At 40.8% G+C, this 23,594-nt stretch overlaps 1 protein-coding gene across 1 annotated transcript in view; it reads left to right on the plus strand.

The window, feature by feature from the left end:
* Positions 1-23,594, plus strand: part of cnksr2a (connector enhancer of kinase suppressor of Ras 2a) — a 579,374-nt gene that overhangs the window by 454,193 nt on the left and 101,587 nt on the right. Inside the window, exons 14-18 of the mRNA XM_059968066.1 lie at positions 14,121-14,166; positions 15,116-15,139; positions 16,881-17,053; positions 20,604-20,677; positions 23,447-23,518. Of these exons, the coding sequence (XP_059824049.1) occupies positions 14,121-14,166; positions 15,116-15,139; positions 16,881-17,053; positions 20,604-20,677; positions 23,447-23,518 (389 nt within the window). The remainder of the gene's footprint in view (positions 1-14,120; positions 14,167-15,115; positions 15,140-16,880; positions 17,054-20,603; positions 20,678-23,446; positions 23,519-23,594) is intronic.

Here is a 23,594-nt window from a genome sequence, read left to right on the forward strand (position 1 = left end):
TTCTATTTTTCTAAACTCCATGTACCTATCCAGGAGTCTCTTAAAAGACCCTATCGTTTCTGCCTCCACCACCACTGCCAGCAGCCCATTCCATGCACTCACTACTCTCTGCGTAAAAAAACTTACCACTGACATCTCCTCTGTACCTACTTCCAAGCACCTTAAAACTATGCCCTCTCGTGCTAGCCATTTCAGCCCTGGGAAAAGCCTCCGACTATCCACACAATCAGTGCCTCTCATCATCTTGTACACCTCTATCAGGTCACCTCTCATCCCCTGTAACTCCAAGGAGAAAAGGCCGAGCTCACTCAGCCTATTCTGATAAGGCAACACGAGTGAATCTGCAGATGCTGGAAATAAATAAAAACACCAAATGCTGGCAGAACTCAGCAGGCCAGACAGCATCTATGGGAGGAGGTAGTGACAACATTTCGGGCCCCAAAACATCATCACTACCTCCTCCCATAGGTGCTGTCTGGCCTGCTGAGTTCTGCCAGCATTTTGTGTTTTTATTCTCATAAGGCATGCTCCCCAATCCTGGCAACATCCCTGTAAATCTCCTCTGCACAGTTGCATGAGCTCAACTGCCTTGTTGGTGTCGGCACGTTCCCCCACTTGCCACCATCATTACACCCAGACCCGTCCCATCCCAAACATCTCCCCAGTTCTATATGGTCTGTCCCAGGGCAGAGTGCTGAGAAATCTGCTTGGTGATGTCAGTTAGTCTGAGTTGAACAAATTGTCATTGTTACCTCCATTTACAGTAGGTAATGCTCCAGACTCATTTTTCCTCTCACTAATATACATTAGCTTCTGTTTTACCAGGATGCATCGATGTTAGACTTAATCAAATGATGTCAAGAGTTATTGCTCTCTGGAATTTGACCCGATTGTCTACATTTTAAGGTCAATGGGGTCCAGAGCCAGGGCTTTTTGTGGGACTCATACGACCGGTACCTGCTCGATCTCATAGTTGACAATTAATAACTGAGAGTCAGGAGATGGGTAGTACCGGTCAAAGTAGATTTTTTCTGCTTTTTGTGGAGTGTATAGGCCCCATATAGCTGGCAGATATGGCAGAAATAGTTTTGGAACATTGTTCAGCACACAAAGCTGAGATTTCAGGAGGTGGGAAGTGGTTGGCCCTGAAGCCTTTGCTGTGTCCAGGGCACTCAAATGTGACTTGAAATTGAGTGCAAATGCAGGCCAAGCCGAAGAATGATATTCCCCTGAGTTTCCCCTGCAGGAAGAAGGTCGCGAGTACCTTACACTCAGAATCATTGAAAATGTTAGCTGGTCTCAGACTAAGCGGTGGGCCATTCAGGACTGAGGTGAGAACAAGTTTCTTCACCCGGAGTGTAGTGAAACTGAAGTTCTCAGCATAAGTGGGCTGTAGAGTCTGTGACCAAGTCAACTTAAGGTGGAGAGCTGACTCTTGAACCTTTAGCTGTTTACATCCAGAGCATTGCCGTGGGACTGTGCAGACAGTACACTGACAATGAATTGAAAAGCAAGTAACTGCAGTTCCTGTGTGTTTGACAGTCAAACTGTTGTTAAGAGAGCTGTGACAACTTTGGATCCAGTCACCTGACACATTTACCCATGCTCCATCCAGATTTAAAGCTTAAGTCACAGCAGAGTAATTTGTTGGGTTTGTTCGTATCTCTTTCAAGTTTAATGCAAAAAATTTCCAAACTTTCCTTTTACTAACCTCATTTATTCTATATATATTTTTTAAAATAAATACAAATTACCTTGGTCATGTGTGCCAGATTATTAGTCACAAGGTGACTACAGTACTGTGTTGATGAGCCAAAAAAAAATATCTCAGCAGGAATATTTTAATACTGCTCCCACATGTAAATTAGTATTTGATTACCGCTGAAATCTTAAGGAAAAAGTTGCCAACCTATGCATGTAATCTTAATTAGATAGGGCAAAAGGAACAATAGCGAAGAGATTATTAGTTTTATTTTATCAACTGTCCATTGCATGTTTCATTATAGAACAATTGGTGCAAAGTAAAAGAAATAATTAATCTGCTCCTTCATCCAAAAACATAATTGTCTCTTAAAAGGTGTGCCTTATAGCTATCTCTCAGAGAAAGGGCAGGCATACAAAGGTACTATGCAGATTTTATATTTAGAAGTGCCAACCATAATAGTTACTGTTTTCCTCTGTGGCAGCATCTTACATGCATAAATAGGGTTTGTACTTTGAGGTCAAAACCCAAGTTCTCAAGAGGGACGCACCTGACACACTCCCTGAACTTTCCACCTACTATGCCTACTTCTCTTTTCTAGGTGTTTTGACCCAAACAAGCAAACCTTCTGTACCTGCAAGACAGAGCAGGCTCTGAGGGAGGCTGGAGGATTAATGTTTCTCCTGGCTGGGCCATCAGGAACCACAGTGTTGGGTGTTGGGAAGGTATGGTGGATGAGGGTGACAATCTTAAAATAGGGAGATAGCCGCACAGAGGAAATTAAAATCTAAATTCTGCATGTGCTGGAAATCTGGTATAAAACCAAACTTTGATGGAAACACTCAGTGGCACCTGGGGAATGAGAAGCAGTTAACATTTTGGGTCTGGATCTACCATAGGTACTGGGAAAGGGAGAAAACAAGTTAATTTTCAGTAGCAAAGATGGAGGAGAGGCATGGAGAGTTAAGGGGCCATCTCTATGAATGTATACAGTTAGAAGTCAGAGACAAGCTGGCTTGATGGCTGCTGGGTCCCTTCTCTCAGAGCCAATCCGTTCGACCGGGGAGGTAAAAACGTTATGTATGAGATTTCAAGTTGCAATGTTCGAAAAAGCTTTAATATGTTTCAACCTAATATACTGCAAGAAATACTTAAGTCTTATTCATCCATCCTGTTTCAACCTGTGGCATCTGATAGGTGAAAGACAAGGCATATCCACAGTGGTTGGTGAGTCTACTTGTGGGTGTGTCAGATAATTTAAAGAGTCTGGTGTACTGGGAACACTGTAAGTGCATTTCCTTGCATATCATTTATCTTTTGCAGCGATAAAAAGTGATCAGCATTCTCAGCTCTACGTCAAATGGTGCTGTCTGCGTATTCTCTTTGTGGCCATATGGATTTCCTATGGGTGTTTTGATTTTCCTCCCACATCCCAAAGAAATGTTGATAGCTTAACTGGCTGCTGTCCCTTGGTGTACAGTAATGCTAACAAGAAGAGGTGGGCATGAGTGAGAGAGAATAAAATGCAGAATTACTGAGGGATAAGGAATGGATAAAATGGGCCAATCAGGTGATGATGGTCCCAAAGGCCTCCTTCGTACTATAAGCATGGGGCCAGGATTCTAAGAAATACTCACATCACTCTGGTTTTTGAGGTAAGCAGCAGATCCTCTCCTTGCATTACCACTTCGGTCAAACATTGAAGTCCAGCTTCCAGTTCCGGCCACAGTGAGCAGTGAGTATACATTGTGGAACATGCGAGTTTTCTTCACGTTTCTCTGGAGAGCGATTGGTGATTTTGAACAGAAATCATCAGCAAATGTCCCGTGGAGGTAGGGAAAAAAATCAATATCACCAGAGTGCAATTGACAACAGCTTGATATATAAAATATATCTGGTGTGAAATTCTACTGTTTCCACTAATATTTGCTGCTGCTGAACAGTATTTAGAGCTAGATTTATTTTCTGCTGTGCAGTGTGCAGTAGGAAGCCAAAGTTCAGGATCAGCTGGAGTGGTTCCAACAGTCACACTGTGTAATCAGCCTGTGATATAGGCATAGTTATCAGCATCCTAGCAGCAAGCCACTGCTGTTATAAACCAAAGAAACAATAGTATTTCAGATGCAACTAAGGCATAGCATAGGGGTTTTGTAACCCAAAGCTCTGAAGAATTAAACCAAGGTTTAAACCCTCCCACTAAAACTGGGCAAGTTCCATTAACTACCAACAGCCAGAAATATTTAAAAAAAACCTTCAAATGCTGGAAATTTGAAATTAAAACAAGAAATACTGGTAGCACTCAGCAGATCAGGCTAAAATGATTTAGACAGAGAAATGCAGTTAATATTACAGGTTTGCCTGAGATGGTAACTGTTTCTCTTTCCATAGATGCTGATTGACCTGATATGTGTTACCAGTACTTGCTGTTTCTATAATTAGTCTTAACTTGGAGTTAGTCTCCAAAGTTATCACAGAATTACCAGATTGATTTGAAAACTAGGCTGCTTCATGAATGTCCTGCCATCCTTGCCCAATCTAACGTACGGATGACCCAATCCACTAATATCTTAATTGTCTCCTTCGTTCAGGAGCATATAGGAGTGGGCACCAATGCTCACATCCCACGACTGGATACGTTTTTTTAAAAGGCATCATCTGAAGTAATCCCATTTACCTGATCCCTGTCATATTGCTATTTCTTGGAGCTTTATCAATCATACTGCGTGAGAGGATATTCTAAAATTTCAAACTAAGTCAGACAAGTGTGGCACAGTTACTAAAGAGACAACACCACTGAAGTAATTTTCAATACTACATTTTTATATTATTACTGCATTGACAAATTAAGTTCGTTCTTTCATTATGTGCCATGTCACATGACATGGGCAATCACGGTCTTTCCATGACCATGACTGTTCTTGGCAATGAAGTGGTTCGCTATTGCCTTCTTCTGTGCAGTGCCTTTATAAGACAGGTGACCCCAACCACTATCAATCCTCTTCAGAGATTGTCTCTCTTGCGTCTGTGGTCACCTAACTAGGATTTGTAATACGTACCAGCTTCTCGTACGGCTGTCCACCTCCTGCTCCCGTGCCTTCACCTGACCCTGATCAGGGGGCCAAGCAGGTGCTGCATTTTGCCTAAAAGGTGGCCTGCAGGCTAGCAGAGTGAAGGAGCACCTTCCACCTCCTTTGGTAGAGACGTATCTCCACCGCACCACCCTGACAAACTATCCATTCCGCCCCTACTTCACACAGTGACCTCATCCCCACTGGGTAGCATTTCTGACAAGCTCCAGTTGTTGGATACAATTCCCGATGGAGATGATATTGTAGCGTGGAGGAGCGGAGGTACAGGACTGTTCTGCTGCTATTTAAAGGCCTGAAAAAGCTTAAACATACCAGCCAAACTAGACTGGGAGGGAAACAAAAATAGATTGTACCAGGAAGTGTCTGGAATATAGTGAAGGACCCTAAACTCCCATAATTACTGTTGGTGTTCTGATTAGCACATTAAGGCAGTGCAGTAAGGCTTTATTTAACATAAGGAGCTACCTCAGGCAAGGGACTAGACTTGGAAATAAGGGTCAACACCTTTGCCAGCAATGCTTGTAAAGCAGGGGTTTCCAACCTGGGGTCCGTGGACTCCTCAGTTAATGGTAGTGGTCCATGACATAAAAAAGGTTGGGAACCTCTGTTGTAAAGAGTTCAACTTTCTTCTGTCTTATCTAACACTTTGTATCTGGACCCCGCATGTTGATGTAGTCATAAAGAAGGCAAGACAGCAGCTATACTTTATTAGGAGTTTGAAGCAATTTGGCATGTCAACAAATACGCTCAAAAACTTCTATAGTTGTACCGTGGAGAGCATTCTGACGGGCTGCGTCACTGTCTAGTGTGGACGGGCTACTGCACAGGACCGAAAGAAGCTGCAGAAGGTTGTAAATCTAGTCAGCTCCATCTTGGGTACTAGCTACAAAGTACCCAGGACATCTTTGGGAAGCAGCGTCTCAGAAAGGCAGCATCCATTATAAAAGACCTCCAGCACCCAGGGTGTGCCCTTTTCTCACTGTTACCATCAGGTAGGAGGTACAGAAGCCTGAAGCCACACACTCAGCGATTCAGGAACAGCTTCTTCCCCTCTGCCATCCAATTCCTAAATGGACATCGAAGCTTTGGACACTACCTCACTTTTTTTTTAATATACAGTATTTCTGGTTTTGAACATTTTTTTAATAATCTGTTCAATATACGTAATTTATTTACTTGTTTACTTATTATGTTTTTTTTTCTCTCTGCTAGATTATGTATTGCATTGAACTGCTGCTGCTAAATTAACAAATTTCACATCACATGCCGATGATAATAAACCTGATTCTGATTCTGATTATTTATACTCCCTGAGATTAATCTTGGCCAATTAATTTGTAGGTATCTAGATAAATAAGATAAATGAGATAAAAAATGGGAGTGGGTGCAGGAAAGTTTCTTGAGTCGATATATGGAGGGTTCTATTTGGGAGGCCCTCATCTTGGGGAACGGGGCAATGCAAGTAATTGAAGTGATGGTCAGGGAGCACTTTGCCTCCAGTGACCATGAAGCCATTTTGTCTCTAGTTTTAAGATGATGATGGAAAAGGATAGGACAAGTCCACAGGTTAGAGTCCTAAACTGGAGAAGGGTTACGTTTGGGAAAACCCGACAGGATCTAGCAGAGGTCAATTTGGATGAGCCTGTGTGAAGGAAAAGGAATGCATTAAATGGCAAGTGGGAGGCATTTAATAGTGACAGCAGGTGCCCAGGAGCAGTACTTTCCTGTTAGGGTGAAGGGTAAACCTGGCAAGTTTAGGGAACCTTGGATGATAATAGATATTGAGATTTCAGTCAAGAAAAATAAGGAAACCAACATTGGATTTAGGAGGTCGGGATCAAGCAAATGATTATAAAAGGATAAGGAAATTTTAAGTGAGGGATCTGGAGGGCAAAGAGAGGGTATGAGATGGGAAGGTAAGGTTAAGGAAAATTCCAAGAGGTTCTATAACTGTATTGAGACTAAAAGGGCAGCTAACAAGAGAGTAGGTTCCTTAGAGAACAGCAAAGCTATCTATGTCTCGTTCAGTGGGAGGTGCAAGGGATTTTTAATGGATACATGTCCTGAGGAGAAAATCATGGTTGCTCAAGGAAAACAAGTAAAAGAATTTTGGAGGACATTTTGTTACCAGGGAGGAGGAATTTGCCCCCATACAGTGAAATAAGGTGGATAAATCGCCAGGACCTGACTAAGTGTATCCACAGATTTTGTGACAAGCTAGAGAGGAAATTATGTTGGCTCTTGTGGAGATATTTATTTCATTGTTAGCCACTGATGAAGTTCATGAAGTCCTAAAAGTGGCTAATGATAGTCTGTTGTTTATAAAGGAAGCAAGGGAAAAACTTGTAATCAATGGTGGAAGTTACTGGAGAGAATTCTGAGGGACGGGATCTACCAATATTTAGATGGACAGAGTCTGATTAGGCTTTCTGTGTGGGAAATTGTACTTGCAAAAACATTTTAGAGTTTTTAAAGAGGTAACCAAAAGTGTAGATAAGGGTAAGTTAGTGGATGTTGTCTATTTGGACTTTATCAAGGCCTTGGACAAAGTCCTGCATAGTAGGCTGATCTGGAAGGTTAGGTCTCAAGGAAACTAGGGAAGGCAGGTTAGGTAAATTCAAAACTGGCTCAGAGGTAGGAAGCAGAAGGTGGTGGTTGAAAGTTGCTTCTCAGAATAGAACCCTATCCCTGGTGTTCTGGCACGGAGACTGGTGCTGGGACACTGGTTATTCATTATTTGCTGTCTATAACTGATTTGGATGTGGATGCACAAGGCTGGGATCAATAAGTTTGCAGATGACACAGAATTTGGAGGCTTTGTTGATAGGGCAGAAAGATACAGATTACAGGCGCATGCCCTAATTAGTTAGGGAAGCAGGCCAAGGAATGCCAAATGGATTTCAATACAGCTAAGTGTGAGGTGATGCATTTTGGACTGTGAAGCCATGAACAGCTGGGCACTCGGGAGTATAGTAGAACAGCCAGGGCCAAGGAATACAGGCGCATAGTGTGTTGAAAGTGGCATCACAGTTAGACGAGGCAGTGGAAAAGACATTCTGCATGCTGGCCTACATCGTTCAGGGCTTTTAGTTTGGAAGTTATGATGTCATGTTACCATGGAATAAATTGTTGGTGAAGCCACTCTTGAAGTACTGTGTACAGTTTTATTTAGAAAAGATGCGGATAAACTGGAAGGAATGCAGAAAAGATTTGCAAGTATGTTGCAGGACTAGAAGGCCTGAGTTATAGAGAGATGTTAGTCGGGCCTATCTGTATTCCTTATAGAAATCTTACAGATATTGTGAGAGATATAGATAAGGTCTTTTCCCCAGGGTAGTGGAGATGGGAACTAAGGGGCATAGATTTAGAGTGCAAGGAGAAGGATTTAAAAGGGACCTGTGTGACAACTTTTCCACACAGAGGGTGGTGAAGATGTGAAACCATTTGCCAGAAGAAGTGGTTGAGGCAGTAATGTCATTTAAGAAGCAGTTGTCTAAATACTGTGCATGGAGGGAAGGGCCGAACTCAGAAAGCTGGGACTAGCTGGGTGGGCAACATAGTCGGCATGGACTCGTTGAGGCGAAGGACTTGTATCTCTGCTGTGAGCCAGCTCCTCCATTCATCAAGGTCACGGCTGGTTTTACACCTCAGTGCTGTGTTCCAGCCCTTTCACTATACCCATTGATTGCCTTAATATCTGAAAATCTGTTGTCTCTTATGGGTGAACTCAATTATTCAATGAGCCTCCACAGCCTCAGTCTAGAGAATTCCAAAGTACACCGTCTTCTGAGCAAGGAAAGCTTGCTTCAGCTCAGTGAGGGCCTAAACCTCGGCCTTAAACTGTGGCCCCTCTCCTACATTCCATGTCAGGAAAACATGCTTCTTGCATCTAACCTGTCAAGTTCTTTAGCAATTTCATAAGCTAACATGAGATTTCCTCTCCTTTTAAACACGAGCGAATATTCCCCTAGTGTTTTCAATCTCTCCTCATGACAAACCCATCACCATTAATGTACACTACTTTGGTAAAAAAAAATCCATCAAGTGTTACTGCCCTTTTCTCTTATCTGGGGTAGTGTTGTACCTAAAAGACAGGCTAACTATGAAGCTATTTATCTCTGTCTATTTTTACCATTTAGTACGTATGTAACTGAGGCCTCAAAGGGCCGGTACCTCATCATTTTTAGCTATACCTACTTCAGCACCTGGCAAGCTCTTCTGGGCTCCTTATGGAACTATCATAATCACCTTGATGGAAACAGTAGAGTGATGACTTCGCAAGCCGTTGAGGTAGTGTACATTTCTGCTGTTTTGACCTTTCAGATCTACTCTGAGTCCATCCCGTTTAGCATATCTGTAGCTACAAAATGGAAGGTCACCACCAGGTGAAGCAGAGCAATGTCTCCAGCAAAAATTGTGCGTTGATCATTTCTACCGGTTCTTAATGTCACCTGCCACCAGTAGGCCGAGGTTGAGTAGGTTTATTCTCCCATGTTGGTTCACTCACCAGCTATTGCAGACCTAGTTTGGGAGATGTGTCCTTCGGGATATGGCCAGCTCAGTCGAAGGTTGTTCTGACAAGGTGATGGGTATTGCTGAGGTGGGCAAAGTAAGTTTTGTGCCCCTGAAATGTTTCTTCCAAGTGTTGTTCACCATAGAGGATCATTGATTCACCAGCTGACGGAGGGCATTTCAATGGTAAATGAGGGAGGTTTCCTCACCCATGACTTCCCTGATTCCATGGGGCTTCATATGGCATAGAATAAATGTTGGGGACTACAAGGGCTGCTCCTTTGTGTCTGTATACTACTATACTGTCACCACTGGTGAGACAAGACTTACCCATGGATTGTGATGAAGGAGTCTGGCACACAGTCTATAAAGTATAGTTATATGAAAACTATTATGTCAGGCTTAACTAATCTGTGGGACAGTTATCCTATTTTAGACAACAGGAGAACTTTCATGAGCAGGATTTTCCAAAGTCAACAGACCAGGACCAACTTAGCCATGTCCAGATTCAGAGCCCAGGTTTTTTTTTTCTTTCTCTATTTAGCAGTACAACTGAATGGCTTGCATGCCACTTCAAAGGTCATTTAAGAGTCACATGTAGGCCAGACCAGGTCATAGTTATTTGTGACAATCCAGTCATTTCCATAGTCTTTGACGAATTGGATTCCAATTTATTAACTTGGCAGGATTTGAATTTGGGTCTCTAGATGGTTAGTCCAGTCTCCGGATTACTCATCTGCTGACCTCACCACTGCACCTTGATCGCACCTTACAAGCTCGTGAGTCCCTATTTTAATTTTGAATAGAAGTACAAGTTAATTGGAATAATTAAAAGGCTTGCAATCAGGTGAGTTGAAAAATGTGCATATTCATCATTCAAATACAGCAATTAAAAAGCAGTCCTTTAAAATGAGCAGCTAAATATTAAAACATTAAAATTAACTAATGATATTTACTGTCAGGTTACAGAGAATTCTATCATATCTAATTATCCTTTAAGTTGTTGAAGTACTTCTTTGAGAAATAAACGTACCTGCAGTTTCATTGAACCACTTTATAAGACTATGTGTATGTGAAACAAGTTTTGTGAGGAGGTAATTCAAATCAAAATATGACTTTTTGACCTGTCGTTTTGCAAATTTGCTGTTGGTCAGACAAGCCGTCATAAGAACTGTTATGTGGTTTGCGTCTGTCAGTGCAGACAAGCTCTTTGAAAAGATGATAGAGATTCACAATTTTGCCGGTTCTGAAATGTCAGAGCAACAATTAGTGCTCACTTTGCAGTGCAAACCCAAAAATATCAAAAGTAGCTTCATAAATTCATGGTGAGCGGGGGGGGGGGGCTATTTTTATTTATCTGAAATGCCATTTATTGAATAGGTGTTGTGAATATTGTGTGGTGTGGAATGTTCTTTTATGTATTTTGTACAGCATCTTGGCTCCATATGGAGTTAACAAGCAAAAATCGCTTTGTTTCAATAACAAAGTACTGAACTATTCATTAAAATTGTACAGCATAGGACTACAAACTGTGAAAAGGAAATGAAGACATATATGGTTGGAAATGAAATTTTACTGCCTTTTAGAAAAAAATGGATATTTTGAGATGTCAATCAGCATGTTTTATGACTTGAGGAAATAGTGGTGAGCTCCCTTCCTTAACAGCTGAAATCCTGATGGAGATACTCCCACAACGTTGGAGCCTAAAAGCACTGGTGTTCCCATATGTCCGCTGCCTTGCCTTTTTCTGTACAAGAGATTACCAGGTGTGTAAGCTGGCAGGCAAATTGCATGAGTGAGTAAGTACAATGCATTTTTGAACTGCAATGCAATGGTAGTGGAAGGAATAAATGTTTGGGGGGGGTGGATACGATGTCAGTCAACCAGGCTGCTTTGTCCTGGGTAGCATCTCAAAGTTCGTAGAAGTTGCACTGAACCAGGTCGGAGGAGACCAATCTATCTTTCTGCTATATCTTGTAGATGGTGGGCGGGATTTGTGTTCTCAAGTAATAGCAATCCAAATTGTGGAACCCATCGCAAAAAGAAACTGAGAACCAAAGTATTGATCATATTACTGAGTTCGACACAAAGGACATAATTGTAAAAAAAATAGCCAATATTAATCATCTGAGGTTTTACAGATGTAAAATAAGGGAAAGTAATTTTCCTTAAGAATAAAGTAATTCCTTTTGTTGAGTTCAAGTATATTTTGTATGGGTTTTTGTTGTGATCAAGTTGAAAGAACTGGAAGCTAGCTTTACTTTTTTTGAATTTCTAGCAACTGAGAAGTGAACAAGAGAATATTAGAGAACAGGAGTAGGTTATTCGGCCTACAAGGTCTGCTTAGAACTCAATGCCGAATTAACCTAAATACCACCTGCCTTGATGTGATACATATCCCCCGTTTCCTGTATTTTCACATATCTAACCACCTCTTAAACTTCTTTGCTTGGCAGCCTGTTCCCAGCATCGACCACTCGCTGCGTCAGCAAAAATACTTGCCCTGTGCACCTCCTTTGAACTTTCCCTCATCACCTTGTCCTCCAATACTTGACATTTCTTCCCTGGGAGAAAGACTCTGTGCTGTCTACCTTATCTGTGCCTCTCTACCAGGTCTCCCCTCAGCCTCCAGAGCTTGCAAAACAATGCAAGTTCATCCGGCCTCCCATTTTGATTGATAGTCTAAAATCCAAGTGTGACGTTTTGATAAATCTCTTCTGCGTCCTTTCCAAAGTCTGTGCATCCTTCCTGTAATGGGGTGGCCAGAATGCACAGATTACTATAAGTGCAGCCTTACCAAAGTTTGAAGCAGCTGCAGTCTGATTTCCTTAATCTCACAGTCAATGCCCTGATGAGTAAAGACAATACTCCACCTTTTCCACCCTATCTACTTGTGCGACAGCTTTCACCAAACTATGGACTTGGACCCCAAGATCATTCTGCACATCATGCTGTTAGGAGGCCCACTATTAGCTATCTACTTTCCCTTTACCTTCCAAAGTGCCTCACCTCACACTTGCTCAGATTAAAATCCATTTCCCAGCCCATTACTGTGACTGATCTATATACTCTGACAGTCCTCTATACTGTTCATAACTCCACCAGTCTTTGTGTTATTTGCAGACTTCCTAACTCACCCGTGGACATTTTCCACAAACTGATTCCTGAGGGACACAACTGGTCACACCCCTCTGACTACCATTGGCGTGCCAATTCTGGTCCAGACTCTGGACCCGATGCACCTTATCGACTGGAGTTGCCTGCCGTGTGAGACCTTACCAAATGCTGTTCCAAGTGTTGAATAAGACAAGATCCAAAGTGGATAGCCTGCAAAGCTAAAGTACAAGATGAGACTGCTGTCAGGCTGGACACCTTGGGACCATGCTTGTCGCGGCTGTGGAAAGAGATTCATGGGGTGTCGCAGATTGCCGTGACTTAATGGAGCGCATTGCTGCTAGCCACACTCAAGATGACACCAGCTGTTTTCCCTGTCATTAAAGAGATTGATCTCAACATAATCACTGTATAATCTCGGCATAACCCATATTAGTAAAGGAAGACAGATATCATATTCTGTCTGGCCAGATGGGCACCTGAGAAATTATATTTGTACACCCCACAAAATGCTAGAATATCTGCCATCTTGGAATAACTGAGTAACATTCATTGTTTTTTTTAATTCTGTCTTATTTACAATTGCAGGTGTTCCCCCCTTTACAAAGGTAGAACATTCCTATGAAACCTTTCTTAAGCCAAAATGGCATAAAGCAAAAAACAGTTAATTTACATGGGAAAAATTTTCGTAAAAGCGAAATTACTCTTTATAATCCAAAAACAAGTTACCAATGTAGGTCTTTTGTAAAAGCAAAGTGGCGTAAAGCGAGCATTCATAAACCTGGGGACACCTGTATGCCATTTCATTAACCTGCAAAAAATTTAGAGAATTGATTTTGCTGTAAATGAAGAAATATTCTTTACTGAAGGGAAAATGATAATGTGCTTAACTTGGCAAATTTCTATTGCCAATACATCAAACGTCAAGAGGATGGAAATGCCCGTTTGCACTGCTCATCACCATTCACACTGTTCTCAAAGCTTCACCACAGTTTCAGGGTATAACAGCCAAAGAACTTAATTAATTTGCTAAACGCTGTCTGCTTAGTATTGGTATAAAAAAATTGACCATTTGTGCTTAATTTTCTGAGCATGCCATAAAATAAAACCACTGTACATAGAATTCTTTCATTCCACCCTCATAATTCATAAAGTTCAGAACTGTGGTTTTCGTATTTTTGCTTGTACAGATCAAGAAAAACAGTGGTCATTTGTATGCAGAGGTTTCTGCATGATTCACAATGCAGGCTCTACGCAATGTGCACTCGGTAGCCTTGTGGTTAGACCACGCAGTTATTTTTCCAGTATCAGAGATGTATTTTGTGATTTTAACTCTGAAAACTTGATAATTCACATGCTGTTTTTATGAAATATTTACACCCAAAAGACCTCAGATGATAACTGTACACAGAATGCAATAAACTTCAGAACAGTAATATTTGATATTCCAAATAGGTTAGCATTGTTTTGCCTCAGTTAGCGAGCTGTGCTTCTGGTTTATTTTGCAGTACAGGAAATGCATAGCTAAGCTGAGTTAACTGCCCAATATAGATGACGATAAAGCCATATTTAGTTGGAAACCAAAAGGAACGTATCTTATAAACCTCAGTTTATATTTTTCATAGTTGGAAACCAAAAGGAACGTATCTTATAAACCTCAGTTTATAATTTTCACTGCTGGTTTTGTGCTTCTTCGATTTCAGACATTTCAGCAATCCCTGGGACAGAAGTCTAAAAAAAGGAACAAAGGTAAAGGATTCTTTTTTTACCAGTCTTCCATTTGATTAATCTTGCTTTTCCTGCTCAGTGTTTCATTATTGAGAATAAACTTCATATTAGTGTTTTTCAACTCTGGTCAAATATATTGATTCTTTTTTTATATATACAGGTAAATCCTACAATAAATATTTTTTAAGTTTTATCAGTGACTACGAGCTTCATACAGGCCAGCTCTGCCTTTATTGAAAGTTCCACAATTACTCCAAGTCAGCCGTTGCAGTTGCTTACTTCACAGGCTTCTGCCCATTTAAGCTCTTCTAAGTTGGTGGAATGCCTACTTTTATTCTCAATACTCTATGAAATTGAAGTTGGGATAGAAGAAAGTTCAAGTCATGAACACGTGTAATCATATAAAACATTGCTCCTAACATTGAAGTCTGAGGACTGCCACTATGTACCGAAGCAGACTGAGATACAGCCATTTAAAGTAATTCTGCCTTCTGTTCACAAGTCCATTTCTTACTGGACTTCCAAAGATCCTTTCATTCCACGGGTTTTGTTTTACTAACTTCCTATCGGTCAACATCATCTTACACAATAACAGAATGGTCAAAGATCACTATCAAATGCCTTGTAGCCTAGAAAACCCGTCATATAGCCCACATTTATTGTGTGCCATGTGTCAGGGTGCTTTTTTTTAAGAGACCTAACCATGTATTTTGTGCACTAATGGCTGACTCCTTGATCCTAAGTCTGGCTCGGTGGTGCTGGGTGAAATGTACTGGTATACCACCCATCTCATGCACATTTGCACAGCAGAAGGTGTTCAACACAAAAAAGCCGGTCACAAAGCATGTAGTGCCCATTATGATGTATTTGCATTGGATTGTGTTACTGGTCTAAGGTTATAAGTTATCTCCTCAAACATTTCAGCATGGCTTTACCAGAGTATTGAGCCTTAATTTGTTTTTTTTTACAGGAACACAAGATAACAGAAGCAGAGGTAGGTCACCTAGCCTTTTCTGTGCCAGTTTTCCATCCCTCAATCTTTCAAAAAATTATTTAGCTCTTTAAATAGATCCAATGCTCCAGTAGCATTTTGGACTAGAGAATTCTAGAGAGTCACCATCCTTTGTGAGTAAGAATTCCAACATACTTTAATTTTAAATGGCCACCTTCTTTTAACTGCATCCCCACATTTGAAACTCTCTCACCAGCAGAAACATTTCAACATTGACCCTGCCCTTCTCTTTTGGGATCTTGTGATAATAAATTTTAACTCTGTAACTTTGAAACTTTCTTTATTTTACCCTTCATTTTTCCAAATTCTGAAGAATACATAACTTTATGAGCTGTTCATTGTCTTATTGCACGGAATAAATCAAAGGGAACTCTTCTGAACTGCCTCCAATGTGGATATATCCTTTCTTCATTAAACAGATTAAAGCTGAATATAATTTCCAATTTTGTACTTCCTCTAAGCTCTCCGAATTATTGATCTCTTCCACTGACTCAACCAACCCATGCTGCCCATGCCATTTGACCATTTATAAAACTGAGACTTATCTATCAACCTAAATCCTTTTGTTGCATTCTTATAATAAAAAAGAAATGTATCAATCAAATTGTACATGAAGTACTGAATTAATAATCATAAAATCAGTCTGGTCTCCTTTCTGCATGAAAGGTATCAATAAGATTGAAAGAGTGCAGAGAAAATTTACAAGGATTGTGTCAGGATTTAAGGACCTGAGTTATAGGGATAGGTTAGGGGCATTATTCCCGGGAGCATAGGAGACTGAGGGGAGATTTGATAGAGGCGTACAAAATTAGTATGCGGTATAGAAATGGTAAATCGAGCAAGCTTTTTCCACTGAGTTTAGGTGAGATTAGAACTAGAGGACTTGAGTTGAGAGTGACAGGTAAAATGCTTAAGGGGGACATGAGGGGAAATGTTTACACTCAGAGGGTTGTGGGAGGGTGGAACGAGCTCCCAGTGCAAATGATGGGTGCAAGTTTGATTTCAGTTTATAAGAGAAATTTGGTAAGGTACATGGATGGGAAGGGTATAGTCCAGGTACAGGTTGATGGGACTAGGCAGATTAATAGTTCAGCACATACTAGATGAGCCTCTTCCGTGCTGCAGTGTTTTATGACTCCGTGAGGCTAATGTTGTTTGCGGAGGTAAAAATATTGCCAGCAATCTGTATCTTTTATATACAGACAATGCCTTAGTTTGACATTATAGGTGAAACCTGGCACATCAGCCAGTGCAGCACTCAACAGCGATGCACTGAAAGAATTGTCTTTTTATGAGCTGAGACCCCGAGTGGAAATTGAACCAAGAGTCATCCGATTTCTCAGAGAAACCCCTTCCACTGAACAAAGCTTGACACTTTAATATGCAGCCATGCTGTAAAAGCAACCCCCAGAAATAGTTGGTCACTGTCTGAAATTAAAGGGTTGCTCACATTAGACAAATGAGATAGATTTTCTCTCTCAGAGTGCTGTGAGCCTCAGGATCACAGTTCCTCAAAAGGCAGCAGAGAACTTGGCTTTGAATATTTTTAAAGCCAAGACAGAGATATTCTTGATAAGCAAGATGGGTGAAACACATCATAGAAGGGGAAGAGTTGAGTTTACAATCAGCCGAGCCATGGTGTTTTGCTGTGGTTTGTTAGTAGACTTAGGTGAGTTGCAGCTGAGTTCTTGTCAGATTGATCTCCATCTCCTGGCAATTTCAGGTACCGTGACAGCCATGAGCAGGAGACGAATTTCTTGCAAGGATCTCGGCCGTGGAGACTGTGAGGGTTGGCTGTGGAAGAAGAAGGACGCCAAGAGCTATTTCTCTCAGAAGTGGAAAAAGTACTGGGTTGTGCTGAAAGATGTCTCACTCTACTGGTACATGAATGAAGAAGTAAGAACCAACTTAAACACAAATCCTCTGATTGTGTCTGTCAGTTTCATTAAGCATATTCTCCACAAAGCCACAGAACACGATAAGCCCAAAGAAGTAATTCTTGTGATGGAAATTAAACTATTGAAAATTTTTATTGAACTGAGGTGTTAATCATCTTAACAGGGATTATACCAGAACTAACAAAATATTAGTCCAACCATGCATCTACTCCACATATCTGTAGAAATTATTCTTAAATGTCAGAAGAATATAACAGGATATCTTTTTTTTAAAGACTGGTCACACAGATGGTAAGCAAATTAATTTATTGTACAGAGAAATGCACTGGATTTTAAGTATGTCCACTTTTAGAGGGAGATATTAAGTATACAGTCAGTGACTACTTTACTGGGTACCTCCTGTACTCAATACCGTGGGCACTGAGTAAATGCTCATAGTCTTCAGCTGCTGAGGCCCATCCACTTCAAGGTTCGACATTTTGTGTGTTCAGAGTCATCTTCTGCGCACCACTGTTGTAACACATGGTTATTTGAATTACTGTCGCTTTCCTGTCAGCTTGAAACAGTCTAATCAAAAGCAAGAGAAAATCTGCAAATGCTGGAAATCCAAGCAACACACACAAAATGCCTGAGGAACTCAGCAGGCCAGGCAGCATCTGTGGAAAAGAGTACAGTCGATGTTTCGGGTGAGACCCTTCACTCAGGACTGGAGAGGAAAAGATGAGGAGTTGGAATAAGGGGGGGGGGAGGGGAGGAAGAAACTGAGGGGGAGGGGTGAAGTAAAGAGCTGGGAAGTTGATTGGTGAATGAGGTAAAGGACTGGTGAAGAGAGAATCTGATAGAGGATAGCAGGCCATGTAAGAAAGAAAAGGGGGAGGGGCATCAGAGGGAGGTGATGGGCAGGCAAGGAGATAAGGTGAGAGAGAGAAAATCGGATGGGGAATGGTGAAGTGGGGCATTACCAAAAGGTTGAGAAATCGATATTCATGCCATCAGGTTCAAGGTTACTCAGATGGAACATAAGGTGCTGCTCCTCCAACCTGAGTGTGGCCTCTTCACAACAGTAGAAGAGCCCATGGACTGACATCTCAGAATGGGAATGGGAAGTTGAAATAAAATGTGTGGCCACTGAGAGATCCTGCTTGTTCTGGCGGACATAGCGTAGGTGCTCGGTGAAGCGGTCTCCCAATCTACATCAGGTCTCACCGATATACAGGAAGCAACACTTCACCTGTGAGTCTGTTGAGGTCATACACAGTATCTGGTGCTCCCAGTGTGGCCTCCTGAACGTTAATGAGACCCAGTGTCGATTGGGAGACTGCCTTACTGAGTACCTACACTCCCTCTGCCAGAAAAAGTGGGATCTCCCAGCCATCTTTTTTTTCAGTCCTGATGAAGGGTCTCAGCCCAAAACATCGACTGTACTCTTTTCCACAGAGGCTGCCTGTCCCTCAAGCATTTTGTATATGTTGTTTGAAACAGTCTGGCCATTCTCCTCTGACCTCTTTCATTAATGAGACATTCTTGCCCACAGAACTACCACTCAGTGGGGGTTTTTTTTGTTGTTTTTGCACCATTCTCTGTAAACTCCAGACTGTTGAGCGCAAAAACCCCAGGAGATCAGCACTTTCTGCGATACTCATATAACCCTGTCTGGCACCACGATCGTTCTACGGCCAAAGTAACTTAGATCGCATTTTTCCCTATTGTTTGGTCCCAACAACAACTGACCTTCTTGAGTTGCTGCAGATGATTGGCTGATTAAGTATTTGTATTAACAAGCGGGTGCACTGGTTTAGCCAAAAAAGTAGCCACTGAGTGTGTATTATACACATAAAATTGATTTGCTGCTTATATCCTAAGATAGTTATTCACTGCTGGGGTATTTCCAGCTTGCCACCACATGCACGTCTTGCCACTGTGTAGGAGACAGGCGTGTATCGAAGTTTCTTTTGTGTGGTTAGTTACCAAGCTCCACTAGGAAGATGATGTGTGTAAATAAAAAGCTTTTACTCAGAAGAAGTGATTGAAGTCAGAGCAGAGCATGCTGTCTGAAATTTGCATGATTCTCAGGCTGCGGAGTTGCAGACCTGGTGAGCCCACTGACCTTTCTGACAACCTCAGATACACAGATGTTAACAGCGAAAAAAGTTATGAATGAAAAGAAGACATTTTAAAAATTAAACTCAGGTGACAGAGCAACAAACTTCAGAAGCAATTTTACTTAAGAATATCTTCACTTTTTATGTTTACTTTGCGATATAGCTGGCACCTGCAAATCTCTTATACTTGTAGGCATTTCTGAAAATCATGTGTAAATATTAAAAATATTGATGCACTGCTGAATTGGCATTTTTTTTTTTAATGCTGCCAAATTGTTAATGGTTTCTAGGTGCTTTGCTTTTGCCAAACCACGTCACAAAATGGCAAAGTACACATCATTTGTAGCAGTGAAAACAAATATTCTCAATTGTGGGAGGACTTAAATCCATTGCAGCAACAAGGCAATTTCAATTTCTAAATGGGCGCACTTACAACTTAGTAACTAGCTGGAAAACTACATACATTTTCTATACTATGCAAATATTTTATAATCAAAAATATGATTGTATGGTTCTTGTAGAAAGCCAAGTTCCCTTCTCGGTCCTCCATACTAATGACATAATTATGCATGGAAACACCTGGTCATGTGACCACCACACAGCAATCACTCAGAAGTAAAACCTGCTTCGCAGCTGAGGATCCCTGCTTCAAAAAAACTCGAAGAGAATAGACCAAACCTGTGGAATCCTACAAATGGCTCTTCCTACAGGAGCATCACTTTAAAATATTGACTTCCCTTCACTTCTTCAGATAGATTAGCCTCTCGCTATTCCTACCTTTCCCCTTCCCGCTATACTTCAGCACCGATCATAAAAGCAAACTCTCCCCCTTCTTCCTCAAGAGGCAAAGGAGTGTTCTTTTGGTGGTTTATACGAGGCTGAGCTCGCCAGGAGCCTGTGCACAAAATGTGACTTGGCCGTTCATGTATCATCGGCTTAACAGGTGGTTCAAGTTGAGACGTGATATCAAGGCCAATGTGTCTTCACAGTTAAGGCATTTATAATGTTCTGAGTATGGCAGCGCATGAGGAAATGATGGACATTTACTATGTGTCCCAAGTGTAACATCTGCAGATAAAAAAATTAATTAGAGGGCAAAGCAGTTGAAGAAGGAAACATGGAAGAATAATGGTTGAACTGTACCACAGGCCAATACATAACTGTAATAAGCAGTCCTTAAAAGTTAAGTAGTCCGTCCGTTGTCCTGTTTATCAGATAGAAGCTCAATTCTTGCAGTAACATTGACAATCTAAATATATCTTCACATGGTGAATAACTTTGAATGTGAAGTTTTTCATTTGACATTAAGATCCATGTTATTGTTTTTGGCTCAGTTCATTGTAAAACAACTTTTCAGAGAGAAGCTTTAGTTCACTGAACATTTGAATATCAGAACTTTAAAAATATCCAGTATGTGTCAAAATGTGTGGTTTTAATTTTCTTCAGGACGAGAAGGCGGAAGGATTTATCTGCCTGTCGGAGTTCAAAATTGACAGAGCGAGTGAATGTCGGAAGAAGTAGTAAGTATTCTGGAATGATGGCCTAATGCACTCTTTCAACATCGACTTCAGATGGAAGCAATTCAATTCAATCTCTGACATTGCTCACATATCCCATTAGGCATTCCAACCAACAGGATTAATTGCTATATGTTATTCTTTGAGCTCTGCTGATTGGTGTTCTCATGTTTTACAAGCAATTATGTTAAGATATCCCTTCCATTTTATCCCCTCCATCCCTCAGAATCGCTACTCTGCTCCTCTCCTCTGCCTGTTCCCAGTGTTCTGAATCTTGACCTTGTGTCACAGGACCAGTTGCCCACAACCAGCTTGTACTCATCATATTCTAATCCATGCCTTCGGCTGTATCTGATCCAGCTCACCATCCCTCCTCCTGAGTTATTTTTCTGTTAACTTTTTGTTACTCGAGTTAATCCAGGCATTTTCAACAAATTTCCTAGAAGATATTTTTACAAAAAAAGATGAGAGATTAATTTAGAGAGAAACACCACTTCATATATTGTTGGGAAATATGGCTTTAGCTAGTTCTGTAGGCATATCTAGGCCTAGAATTTTGGGATAACATGCAGAGTATTAGACAATACCATGTACCACAAGGTATTATTTTCCTGAAAGGTGTCAGTTTGTAAATGCCACTGGGCAATCCCTGTGCTTAGCCCAGAAGCCAGTCTAGGTTTGTGAGGCAAGTATTTTATTGCATTGCAGTGCAAGAACAATGGTCCAGGTGTCATGGGGATCTCTATATATTGATTAGCAAACGCTCACATACTGTAAAAACTGATGGCATTAGTTGCAATGGTATGCCATTTTATGAATTATGAGAAATATTTCTGATTTTAGGTCAATTGTAATTGGATAACAAACATCTGATTTTAAAGTATGATACTTAACTACAGATTTTTTAGGACAACACAAATCAAGATGTGCAATGCACTAGAATCCCTTTGTAAACATTTTGACAGGGTGAATGCAGTGTTGAAGGTTTCCAGGCAGATCGAAGCCAGTTAGGACTGAGATGAGAAATCTCTTCACCTAGTCTGTGGTGAACCTTGAGATTCTCTTTCCAGAGGTTGGTGCTCACTAAGAAATTGAACATATTCAGGACAGAGCTAGATTGATATTCACTTTTTAAAGGAAACAAGGAAGGTGTGTAAGGAAGATCTACTGGGATAAAAGATGAACCATGATCTTCTTGAATAGGGGAACACAACCAGTGGGCTGAATGGCTTCCAGTAATTCTGTCTCAAATGTTTTAATGTAGACGTTAAAACAAGTTTTGCAAGAGTTCCACCATAGCATAGCTGTTAGTGCAACGCTGATATGCATTTGTCCTACAGATCTTTGTAACTTGTCCTGTGATTCTGCTAGGATTGAACAGGTGAGTTGCTGGACAGTGTGGATCGTTCGGCCAGAAGGGCCTGTCCCGCCCTGTATCTCTAAATAAGATAAAAGCTACACAATCCATCTGAAAATCAACTTTACAAAATCTCATGCTTGAGCTGAAACATTGAGCATCAGATTTTTACTGGGACACAGTAGGAAAATTAACCTAATTAGATTTTCGATTTTGCTCAGTTGGTGACTCATGCCTTGAATTAGGTCAGAGTTATGTAAGCTGCTTATTGGTGGCTCCCAATATGCATGCTTCAATGACCTGGGCGAAAATAATGCGAGCATGAATCAGGTGTGAAGAATATCTGACGTAAGGGTAATCAATCTTATGATTGATCCTTATAAAGATAACTAAGTCATAGGCTAGCAAGAGCTGTGTTAATGAGGTGAATTACTTGATGGTGAAAATGGAACATTAAAACATTCATCAGTATGTTCTAGTTATGTTAAATATTAGAGAAATTTTGACCTGTTGAAGAATACTTGCTAATTAGTAACATCAGAAAACTTATTTTGTTGGGCTCTTGTTTTGTGCTTGTTTCCCATCACTGCACTTCAGACAGGCCAGTCCATTGCTTATCAACTATTTTGTGACATTTGATTACTTTTGATCTTGTGGTACAATTCTTTAAATGTTTGGGTTCGTCCAAGATAAAGGAATTGTTAAATAAATTAGATTGCCTGGGCAATTAAGATCACACTATCTATCAGTATTTCCTGTTGGTAGCTCTTCATGAATCAATCGCTGGAGCCTGTCATCCATTCATTAAAGTTAACATGAGGAAAGTAAATAGTTTGTGACTCATGTGAAAGAAGGCAACAGTTTGGGTTCAGGCGGTGGAGACACTGTTAGTATTTATGATTTTGTTTATTCCGTCAAACCAATCTGATGCTAAATGAATCAAGCGGTCCCCCATATATTATAGGAACAATTATAGTTTTGAACCATTTCCACAGGTGACCATGCGTAATGTATGAGCCAGATGGGGTCAGCAGGCTTTTTGAGATTGGAGGCAGAATAGCAGACTCTGCCCCAAAATTAAAAATGGAAATCAACAAAGATCTGAATACTGCTTCTTATTCTGTGCTTGCCTATTTTTCATCCTAGAGCACAAAATATGATTTTGCAACTAATGAGAGCTTTCTTAACCTATAATATTAACTCTTCTTCTCCCATCAACATTGTAGCTTGGGCCTGACAAATATTTACAACAACTTCTGATCTTACTTTTTACAATACGCACAACAATTTAATTTTAATTTCTAATAGTCATTTTCAAAACCTGTGAGTATTTAACTATTTTTATGCAAAAATGATATATGAGAGCTTGTGTGTTTTATTGTGTGCTCCTCTCTCTCTCTCTCTCTCCACAACAGTGCATTCAAAGCATGCCATCCCAAGATTAAAAGCTTTTACTTTGCAGCAGATAATATGGATGATATGAACAGGTACGTACAATAAAGAGCAATGTAATTCAACACAGCTTAAGTGGCTTATTTTTGCATTGTTCAAGAACCTCTGTTT

Source organism: Hypanus sabinus, chromosome 4 (genome assembly GCF_030144855.1).
Source record: "Hypanus sabinus isolate sHypSab1 chromosome 4, sHypSab1.hap1, whole genome shotgun sequence".
In the NCBI taxonomy this organism is placed as follows: domain Eukaryota; kingdom Metazoa; phylum Chordata; class Chondrichthyes; order Myliobatiformes; family Dasyatidae; genus Hypanus; species Hypanus sabinus.